This window comes from Tamandua tetradactyla, chromosome 24, assembly GCF_023851605.1.
Source record: "Tamandua tetradactyla isolate mTamTet1 chromosome 24, mTamTet1.pri, whole genome shotgun sequence".
NCBI lineage: Eukaryota > Metazoa > Chordata > Mammalia > Pilosa > Myrmecophagidae > Tamandua > Tamandua tetradactyla.
In genome coordinates, this window is record NC_135350.1 from 52051719 (window position 1) to 52062546 (window position 10828).

The 10828-nt window shown below is 44.7% G+C and overlaps 1 protein-coding gene across 1 annotated transcript; it reads left to right on the forward strand.

Annotated features, from left to right (window-relative positions):
• Nucleotides 1-1908: 1908 nt before the first annotated feature.
• On the forward strand, nt 1909-7814 carry SOWAHB (sosondowah ankyrin repeat domain family member B). Its single transcript, XM_077143086.1, has one exon. The coding sequence runs from the start codon at nt 2492-2494 to the stop codon at nt 4874-4876; it is 2385 nt and encodes a 794-aa protein (XP_076999201.1). The 5' UTR covers nt 1909-2491; the 3' UTR covers nt 4877-7814.
• The last annotated feature ends 3014 nt before the right edge of the window (nt 7815-10828 follow it).

A 10828-nucleotide genomic window follows, 5' to 3' on the forward strand; every position in this document is an offset into this window, starting at 1 on the left:
TCGTATCAGTCATGATGCCAAACCTGCACTTACTTCCAGAGTGATCTTTCAAAAGGACATCTGGTCAGGTCTCTCTCTCCTCCTGGAAACTCTTTAAATGTTCCACCCAAGACCCTTCATCTTCTGACTCCCACTTATTTTTTTTTTTAATGATTTTATTCACATACCCTACAATTCCATTTAGGTAAATGATTAATGTCCCACTTTGCATTCTCATTTCTAGGACCTTCACACACATCCTCTTCCTTAAAACCATTAGTTTTGAAAAGTATCAAAAAGGGATTCTTTCCACTTATTGTTTCAAAATGCCCACCAAAGTTTCCATTTGGACTCTCTCCTTCTCAAGGAATGCATATATATACCTTTCTGTCCCACCAAGACTCAACACCAGGAAATAAACACAAAGGGATGTTGAGTATAATGTAATTCCTTTATTTTAATAATTAACTTAGAAGTTTTATGTTATGTAGAGACATCTGTAGAAACCATTACCCCTCTCTCAATCCAGGAATGGGTTTGGATTCTAGAAAATGCTAAAAATAGACCCCAAAAAATGTTTCCCACTACTTTCTGGCCTAGATGATTCAAATTCATTCATGGAAAAGTAACCCAGAACTCTTATGGACTCACAGCTCAGCTGATGTGACTATGTGGGAGTCACTATGATTGGTCCATGCTAAAATATGTTGGCGATTGTGGGGCCAACGTACTTTCAACACTTTCCCTTGGCAAAAAGACAGGGACTTGTGAAATAATCAGAAATGATAGAACAAGGTGGGAAGAGTGAATGATGAGGGAAGCGGAAGAAAGCAGAGTGGCAAATGACAGGGAAGGGAAAAAACAGAGCCTTTGGAAAGTATAAGAATCACGGGAGAATTCTGATAAGAAAAAGACATATTTGCTGTTAGAGTTCACGCAGAGGACAGCAAGAATATCATGTAACTCAAAGAAATGGGAAGACTAACTTAAAATAATGGGGAAGGCATCCAGCCACAGTTGTTAATAGATAAAACAATGTAAGTATCTTGGACATGTCAACAGAATTGATAATAAACAGTGAGAGGCACTCAGGATCTCAACTCAAAGACCAAAGGATCATTAAAGAAAGGGCAGTGTCAACATGTGGAAAGATAAAATGAAAAGGAAGGGAAGGCAGCTGTTGGGGGTGGAGGGGAATGATGTGATTCTAACAGGAAAGTCTAGCTTGCAGACACCCATGAAGAAAACAGCCCTAGCCTACCAATATACTCAGAATTAGGGGTAGTTCATGGCCCCTCCCTGGTTTGGAGGAATGGAATCAAATCAGACTAGCTTGCAATATGCTCAACATTTGAACGTGGGGACAAAGCCTTACATTCAGAGAGAAAATACAACTTCACCACTTAAGACAAATCTATTCTGTTGATATATTTTAGAGGAGATCAAAGTAATAGTAGGCATCTAATATTTTAACTTGAGACATGTTCTGTTCGTTTTAGCTGCTGGGGCAATCAACTATCGAACAGTGTTTTCCCCTCTACCATAACGTGAGACACTGGGGGGGGGGGGGGGGGGGAGGGAACAAAGGCAGAAATCAGCACTGGTTTATAATCTCCAGGGTGGCTTTCCTTATCGATACAGACTTGGGTGTGTTCAAATCCTTGAAACTGGTGCCCAGGAGCGACCCTGGCAGTATCTCCATATCAACAGAGACCTGGATGCAAACTATGTTTTCCTGACCTCAATCCTGCCTCAGGGAATCCGAAATTTCTGCCCTGTAGCATTAAGAAAGAAAGACACCTTTCTGAACAGTCCGCAGAGTGCCGGTTAATATGTACCTTCTTCTCTACACCGACTTCAGCCATAACTTATGCAATGCAAGACAAGGGCAGGAACGGATCTTCAATTGCTTTCGTTTCCTACGTGGCCGAGACCCACGGGAGCGGCCGTTTGCCTACCTGCCTTCCATTTCCCGGGCCGGGAAGGGCTGTGCGTCCTCCGGAGCTGTTCGCTGCCGGATCCCGCTTCCTCCAGACCTCACCTACCCGCGCCTTCTGCGGCTTTGACCCATCTGACTCATCTGGGATAGGTGGCGGGCGGTGAGGTGGACCTCAGAGGGCGGAGGGACAGGAGGCTGCGGGCCGGGCCCTTCCCCCAGAGCCAGAGAGGAGGCGTCACCAGGGCGCAGGTGAAACCGACTCTGACCTACCCCGGGAACTTTCGCCGCGGGGGCCCGCTGTGAGAGGCCCGCGCCGCTCCAGGGCGATCTGGGAGTCGCCTTCTCCCACCCCGGCTGTACTGAGGGGCTGAGCCAAGGGGCCACCCCTCCGGGCACCCGCGGCCGTCCTGGCGCGCTCGGGGACTGCGGGCAGCGCCGGTCACCGTGGCTGATGGAGGCGGGTGGCGCAGCCCGGGGCGCAGGTGACACACGCCGGGCCAGGATTTCTGCTGGCGAAGAAGAGCACCGGGAGGACGAGACGCAGACTCCAGTGGGAGAGAGGACAAGGCAGCGATGGCCCAGGAGCTGAGCCAGGAGGCACTACTGGACTTTCTGTGCCAGGCCGGTGGCCGAGTGACTAACGCCGCCTTGCTGAGCCACTTCAGGAGCTTCCTTCGAGACCCCGATGCGCCCCTCAGCGAGCACCAGCGTCGCCGCGAGCTCTTCAAGGGCTTTGTCAACTCTGTCGCCGCAGTGCGCCAGGACCCCGACGGCACCAAATATGTGGTACTTAAGAGGAGGTACAGGGACCTTTTGGGGGAGGAAGGGCTGCAGCGACCCCGCGACCCGCTGGCGTCCGCCGCCCCTGCAGGGGGAGCTGCGCCCTGCTCCCCGCAAGGCGCACGCCGCGGGGAGCCGCGGCAGCAACAGCCCAGGCGGCGGCGGCGGGAGAAGGAGCAAGAGGAGGAGCCAGCAGGTGCCGCACCCAGAGTGGCGGACGCAGGTTACATTGGAATTCCAGCCAGTGGCGCCCGGGAGGCAGCAGGGAGAGGTGGAGGGCGGAGGAGCAACTCCGGCCACAGGGCGCCCACGCAGGCGGCCGCAGCTGGCCAGGCCAGAGCGCGGTGCGCGGCAGCCGGGCCACAGGGCAGCTGCTGCTGGGAATGCCTCCAGAACAGCCTGGGGGCATACACCGGAGAGCCGCTCCTCGGAGCGCTAGCAGATTCCGCCGCCGCTGGGGAGAAGCCGGCGCCGGCGCCGGCGCGGGTTCCTCCTGCCCGGAATGACCGCGAGGTTCCCGGGCAGCGGCTGGACAGCGCGCTCGCAGCGCCCCCCACGCCCCAGGCAACTGTTGAGGCTGTCGGGAACAGGGCTTCCCAGCCAGCTTTCCTGCCCCGCCCCTCTCTCCTCAAAGACCCGCCAGAAATGTTAGTCCCCAACGCCTTGCAGTATTCTACCCTGCAGCAGCAGCAGCAGCAGCAAGAGCAGCGCACTCGGGAATGGGTAGCCAGATACCACCAGACGCCCGAGGCCCGGGACCAGGGCCCCATCCGTGCCTGGTCAGTGCTGCCAGACAACTTTCTCCAGCTGCCATCCCAGCCGAGCTTCTTGGTCGCAGAGTCTAACTCAGCGCTGCCAGGCCCCCGTCCTTCCTCTCATTCTAGCCATCCTGTTCCTGATGTGTCGTCAGAATCCTGGCTGGGAAAACCTCCATTGACAGTCTTCCGTAGCATCCGCTGTCAGTTTTCCCTCCAAGATCTGGATGGCTTTGTGGACCAGGAGAGCCAAGGCAGTGAAGAGAGCAGTACTGGGCCAAATGAATCTCCAGGGGGTTCTGAAGAGGACTTACAGATTACCTTGGAAACCCCACATTGGAAAAAGATCAGGAATCCAGATGGGGGTCTTTCTATATCTCCAGAAGAGGGGAGCCCCAGAAGGAGGCCTCAGGGCCTCAGGAACCCAGGTGATGTCCCCACCTCTCAGCAAGTCCCAGCAGGGTCTATTGGTCTTGCAGTCCATCCCCAAGAACCTTTGCCCTGGCCTGATCCCAAATTAAGGAGATCCCTCAGGAGGAACACTAGAGCAGGGGAAGCTAAATTGTCTTCCTCTGATGAAGAGTTGCTTGATGAGAACTTGCTAAAAAGGAGTCGTCGCCCACCTCGCTCTAGGAAACCCTCCAAAGTGGGAGCAGTGCCCAGCCCAAGGATGGATGCTGCCTTGACACTGAAATATTCAGAAATTAAATCTGCCGTTGCTGAACTGCGTCGGCCACGTAGCACGTGGGCCCCCTGTGGTCAAGCACAGACCTTGGTCACTCACAGAACTTCTGAGCACAAGTCATCCCTGGTGCCCCTGGATGCCAGGGAGCATGAATGGATTGTGAAGCTTGCCAGTGGCTCCTGGATTCAGGTGCTGACATTGTTTTGGGAGGACCCCCAGCTGGCTTTGCACAAAGACTTCTTGACTGGGTATACTGCCTTGCATTGGATGGCCAAACATGGTGACCTCAGGGCCCTTGAGGATCTGGTCTCTGGTGCACAGAAGGCAGGGATTGCTCTTGATGTAAATGTAAGGTCCAATGGTGGGTACACCCCACTACACCTTGCAGCCATTCATGGCCACCAGGGGATCATCAAATTGTTGGTGCAAAGATTGGCTTCTCGGGTAAATGTCCGGGACAGCAGTGGCAAGAAGCCATGGCAGTATCTGAGCAGTAATACGTCTGGAGAAATATGGCAGCTACTGGAAGCCCCTCGAGGCAGGCCCATTTTCTCAGTCTATCCCTTAGTGCGAAGCACTTCCCCCACCAGGAAGGCCAAGAGCAGGGAAGTATCTCGAAATGTCACACGAAAAACTTCCTTTGCAGCATTACTCAAGAGTCAGCACAGCAAATGGAAATTTGCCAACCAGTATGAGAAATTCTCTAATCCAAGGGAAAGAGAAGAATATAGTGACTGAGGCAGGCCCCTCCCTTCAACATGCAGCTACCATGCCCTCATCCTTGAGCTACTCAATGAGAGGATTCAGGGGGAAGAGAAAAATTGCTGAGGAATGAGAGGTCAAGTGGGGTGGCCTAGCATACTTCCCTAGATTTTATATTAGCACATCCTGGACCTCAGAGGTCATCTGAACTTGAAGACTCAAGTCCTTGAACCAGTGAACCCAAGACAAGGGGCAGAGTCAGGTGCCCAGAACCCAGAAGGTATTCTTTCTCCTTCCTTGCCACCACTGGTCTGGGCATAGTAAGCCACACTGTTTTCTGAAGTGGCTATCCCAGGCCTAAGCTAAAGAGGGAACAGATGTCCAACAAAAGGGAGGCAATTCAAGGAATTGATGAAGCTCAAACAAAATCTTCCTTGTCTGGTAGCTTTCTGGCTTCTATTCATTTGGAAAATAAATCTTGGCTAAAAGTGGAAAGCACCAGGTTTGAAATCAGACGGCTTCTCCTCTCTCTCTCTCTCTGCATTCAAATCAGTGAAATAAAATTATCACTGGAGAGTAGAATTTGATTTATGAGATTCCTCAGCCAGTTCCTTGTTTAAATGCAACCCATTGTGGCTAATAGGTGAAATGATTAGTGCCTCTCTTGGGTCTCTTTCCCCCTGATCGGAGAAGCAGTGGGGTAAGATCCATTTAGAACCTTGACTCTATGTCCTGCAGGAATGGCTGGTAATCAGTCTCTGCTTTCTTGACCCTTGGGAAACTTTCCAAACAGAAAGCTCATGTGGCTTATTTGCATAGTGACAGAAACCATCTTTTGCAGTATAGAACTCCCAGTGTAACAAACAGGATTATCGTTAGTAGTTTTCACTAGGTTTTTTTTAAAAAATATTTTTATTGTGATATCTTCACACACCATACAGTCCACCCAAAGTGTACAATCAGTGGCCCACAATATCATCACATTGTTGTGTATCAACACCATGATCATGTCTTAGAACATTTGCATCACTCCAGAAAAAAAAAAGAAAAAGAAAAAAGAAAAGCCCCACACACTCCATACCCTTTACCCCACACTCTCATTGATCACTTCAGTAGGTTTTCGTGGCCAACCTGCAAAATCATAAGAAAAAAGAGAAATGATTTCACACTGGGGAGGTGATAATTCCTCCCCACCAGGAAATTTCCTGAGCTGCTAAAAATAATTTTATTTGCACTAAGCTTGTTGCCAATTAAGATTAAATATTAGCCTTCAAGTACTGTATATCTAACAGCAAGTGCTTTTAACAGCCTGTGAGGGACCAATTGCTGTGGGTCTATGGAATGGCTAGTCTGTAAAAATGTAGTGGATCATCCAGATGTTAGAATGTAACCTCAAAGAAGGCTGAAAAATGAAATGTTCGAAGTGGAATGTGTTAATTTTTGATGAAAATATCTTCATGTATTGTGGCAATGATGCTGTATTTTAAAAGTATTTTTGTGTTTTTGGCTTATTTTCTCCCATCAAAATATCAACAGATGTTTATAATTTATCATACTTATGCTGTTAATTTTCAGAAATTGTCTCAGTGAGTGATAAGTATTTTTGTTTCTTTGTAGTATTCTTTATAATTTTGTGGAAATATATATTCTATTAAAAAAGAAAAGTAGACATGATAAATCTAAGGGCTGTTTTTTTTTCAAAAAGACCTATAAAAGAAACAAAACTTTGGTAAATCAAATCAAGAAAAAGACAAGAGACAACCACAAATGATGGGGCATGGTTAGGAGAGGGGAACATTTAAGAGGATAAATGGTAAACATCCTTGTGAATGCTCTTAATAAGCAAGTCATTTTCAAGAAAAACAATTGCACAAACGTCAACTTTTAAAAAGTCAAAGAACGTTTTTACTTTACCATATTATTATCACGACATTGATTTATTCAATAAATATTTCCTGCTTAGTGTCATGGGATTAACAAAGGTGCATGAGACATGGCCTCCGTCCCCTTGAAACTTAAAATTTATTTTTTGTTTTCTTGATTTATACCCCAGCTTGCTCCCAAGGTGTCTTTTGAAGCTGCATTGCTTTAGATAAGCTTTAGATAAGCTGCATTGCATTATTGTACAATGAGGTAAAGACAGAAAAATGTGGTACCCTAGAAATGAGGACAAACGAGCACAATGCAAGAAAAAATGTTCAAAGTGGTAAAAGTACAATATTAAAAAAAGAGAGAGAGAGATTCCTTTGGGCTAGAAAATCAAAGAAGGCTTCATGGAGGCTGGGAATCTTTAAGAGAATGAAAAAACCAGCCTTGTTAGTTCTACCACATTCTTGACTTCTGCTTCAGTGTGTGATTTACATAGCACTCGTGCTGGCTGATTACTCACTGGTTAGAACACAGTCCTGGGTTTCATATTAATTCTTATGTGATCTGTCTTGTCCCTCTGGCCTTTAGCCATTCCCCTGGTTCTGGTCAACATGCTATGTTGGGAGTGGCAGAGAAGGATGTTGAGAGTAATGTAAAACAGATCTGATCCTGTCATTTCTCTCTTGCTCATATCATAAAGTCCAGGCTGGGAGGGTTACCACGCCCAGCCCACTTTTCCAGCCTCCTGCCAACCACTCCCCGCCTTACTATTGAGCCCTACCCTCTTAGCTTCTGTCTTACTGATGAATTTCTTCAGCTTACAATCCCTTTTCCATGTTTTCCTTGTGAATTTAACCTTGTTCTTCAAATATAGCTCAAATGCCATGCCCTCTATGAAGATTTCCAGGCTAAACAGCTCCATAAATTCTTATAATACTGTGTACTTACCTCACATATAGTTTTTTGTCATGTATTATTTTAGTAATTGTTTGTATATCTTGAATTTCTTTAAGACTTTGAGCATATAGAGATCAGAAAATATTTTTAACTTGTCTAAATTGAGCCAGTATTTATTGAAAATCTATAATGTGATAAGAACATAATTTCTGCCTTCAAGAGCTCATAGTCACCTCTTGTTGGCCTTAATGTGGATATTTCCACAGCCTTAGAACTGTAAACTTGCAATTTAATAAATTCCCCTTTTAAAAAGCAAGAAAAAAAAAAGAGCTCATGGTCTGCTGGGGGAGGGGAACGTGAAGGTGGAGTCACTAAAATACAAACAACACAGCGAGGTCAGTGGATAGACGTGTGTATGAAGACTATGACCACACAGAAGAGGATATTTGTGGAGCATTTTCCATGTACCTGCACCTGTGTTGTACTGGAAATGCAACACTTAGTAAGATGTATATGCTCCCTGTTCTCATGGTGCTCCCCTGGACTGGGGAAGTCAGGGAAGGTAAGAAAGAAAGTTAGACGGGCCTTGAAGTGAAGGAGGAATGTTGCAGGAAGAGGAAGACGCTTGAACAAAACAGGGTGCAGGCTGTAATTGAGGAATAGTCAGTCACGAAGTGGCAGCAGAAAGGTAGCGTGGGCAGAGACAAAGACAGAAAAGTAATTTAAGGCCAGGTTGGAAGAAATGTCTTTTATGACAGATCAAGAATTGCGTTCAAAATGTTAAAATAAATGTAGTTTGACATGCTAGTGATCAATGAAAGGGAGGGGTAAGGGGTATGGTGTGTATGAATTTTCTTCTGTTTTCTTTTTATTTCTTTTCCTGAATAGATGCAAATGTTCTAAGAAATGATCATGATGATGAATATGCAACTATGTGATGATATTGTGAATTACTGATTATATTTGTAGAATGGAATGATCAAAAGTTAAGAATGCTTGCGTTTGGTGTTTTTTGTTTTTTTTTTTTTTAATTAAATTTAAAAAAAAAGATGTATTATGAAACAAAAAGCAGAACCTAAAAGCAATCCATAATCCCATCCTTAAATGTATCTACTATGAATATCTAGTTTCTTATTATAAGTATATTTTGATTAATAAATAAGATATAATAAAAAAAAAGAATTGTGTTAATTTTCTGGAAAGCCAGGGATATTCAGGGCTCCTCCAAGAAAGCTCTGGTGTTGTTCCAAATCCAGATGTATTCCTGCAGAATTATATTGAGACGAAAAGTATATCAAGTATTAAACATATTAGATGGGGTGTGCTCAACTTTGAAGCTTTAACATTTTTTGAAGTCTTCAGTGTTGCTAATTTTTGTTTGCTAGCAAATAGTGGTAGACAACAAAATAGTTAAATAGCAAGTTAGCATTAAAGGCAAACATTAGAACCTGTTTGATAAGCTTAGCTCAACCCTTGACTCCCTTCTAGAGAGTTATGAAGTAATACATTTTTATGTGGTAAATATCTTTATTGTACACCTATGCTGGTTTGAATCTGTTATGTACCACAGAAAAGCCTATGTTCTTTTAATCCAGTCCTGTAGGTGCAAGACCTATTGTGAGTGGGACCTTTTGATTAGATTGTTTCCATGGAGTTGGGACCCACCCAATTCAAGGTGGGCCTTAATAATTTCCTGGAGCCCTTTTGGATAGAGGGGAAGAAGGAGCTAAGAGAAAATGATACGCCCTGGGGAGAAGTAAGACCCACAGGAGCTGAGAGAGCCATTGGAAACCAGAACCCAGGAGAGGATAACAGATGTCGCCATGTGCCTTCCCATGTGACAAAGGAACCCTGGATGCCAGCTGCCTTTCCTCCGAGATGGTATCCTCTTTTTGCCCCTTAATTTGGACATTTTCACGGCCTTAGAATTGTAACTTGTAACTTAATAATATCCTTTATAGAAGTCAATCCATTTCTGGTATTGTTTTAGTTTGCAAAAGCTGCCAGAATGCAATATGCCAGAAATGGAATAGCTTTTAAAAAGGAGAATTTATTAAGTTGCAAGTTTACAGTTCTAAGGCTGTGAAAACGCCTAAGCTAAGGCAAGGCTATAAAAATGTCCAAACTAGGCATCTAAGGAAAGATATCTTGGCTCAAGAAGGCTGATGATGTTCGGGGCTTCTTTCTCAGCTGGAAAGGCATATGGCAACTCTGTATTCTCTCATTTCATAAGACTTCCCTGGGGGCATTTTACTTTGGCATCTTCAATGATCTCTGGCTCTGTGGGCTCGTAGCTTTTTCCAAAACGGTTCCCTCTTAAAGGGCTCCAGAAAGCAACCCCAGCTTGAATGGGTGGAGACACATCTCCATGAAACTAACTGATCAAAAGTTAGCACCCACAATTGAGTGGGGCACATCTCCATGGAAACAATAAAGAAGATGCCACCCAGCAATATTGAATGAGGATTAAAGGACATGGCTTTTCTGGCGTACATAGCAACTTCAAATCACCACAGGTATATTGCATTCCAGCAACTTTAGCAAACCATAACAACACCATAGTCTTATTTTATGTTAGTAAAATTGCTTATAGTTTAATATTTTAAGGTATCACCCACAGCATGCTATGACTTCCAGATGTTTTGATTTCTATAAAAATTTTTTGATAGCAGCTTTATTAAGATAAAATCAACATACTTCACAATTCACCTATTTAAAGTGTTCAATTGTTTTTATTTTTATTTTATTTATTTTATTTTTTAGATTTTTTTTAACAATTGTTTTTAATATATTCACAACTATACTAAACCATCACTGCTATCAATTTTTGTATAAATTTGAGAGTCACTGAGCCAGGCAATGGGCAGCCATTAATAATTTAATGCAGGGGGGTGACATGTATAGACTGGTGTCAATCAAAGCTTCCTCTTGCAGAGTTGGGGATAAATTGGAGGAAGAGATCAACTGAGCTGTTGTAATATTTTAGTTTCATATTGGAAATATTAGGAATTTGGCTAATTCAGCTGGATAAGGGACATAATATTGGGTGTCTACATGGAGGTAAGAACATTTTAATTTGGGGGGGATTGATTTTGTTGATATTAGGTTAGATCCAGAAGGATCACCCCATTTTCTTTCTGTTCCAAAATGCCCTGGCCTGGTGATTAGATTATTCATTACCATAATGACTCTCTGGGTTCATGGTGGTACTGAATCTAAGAG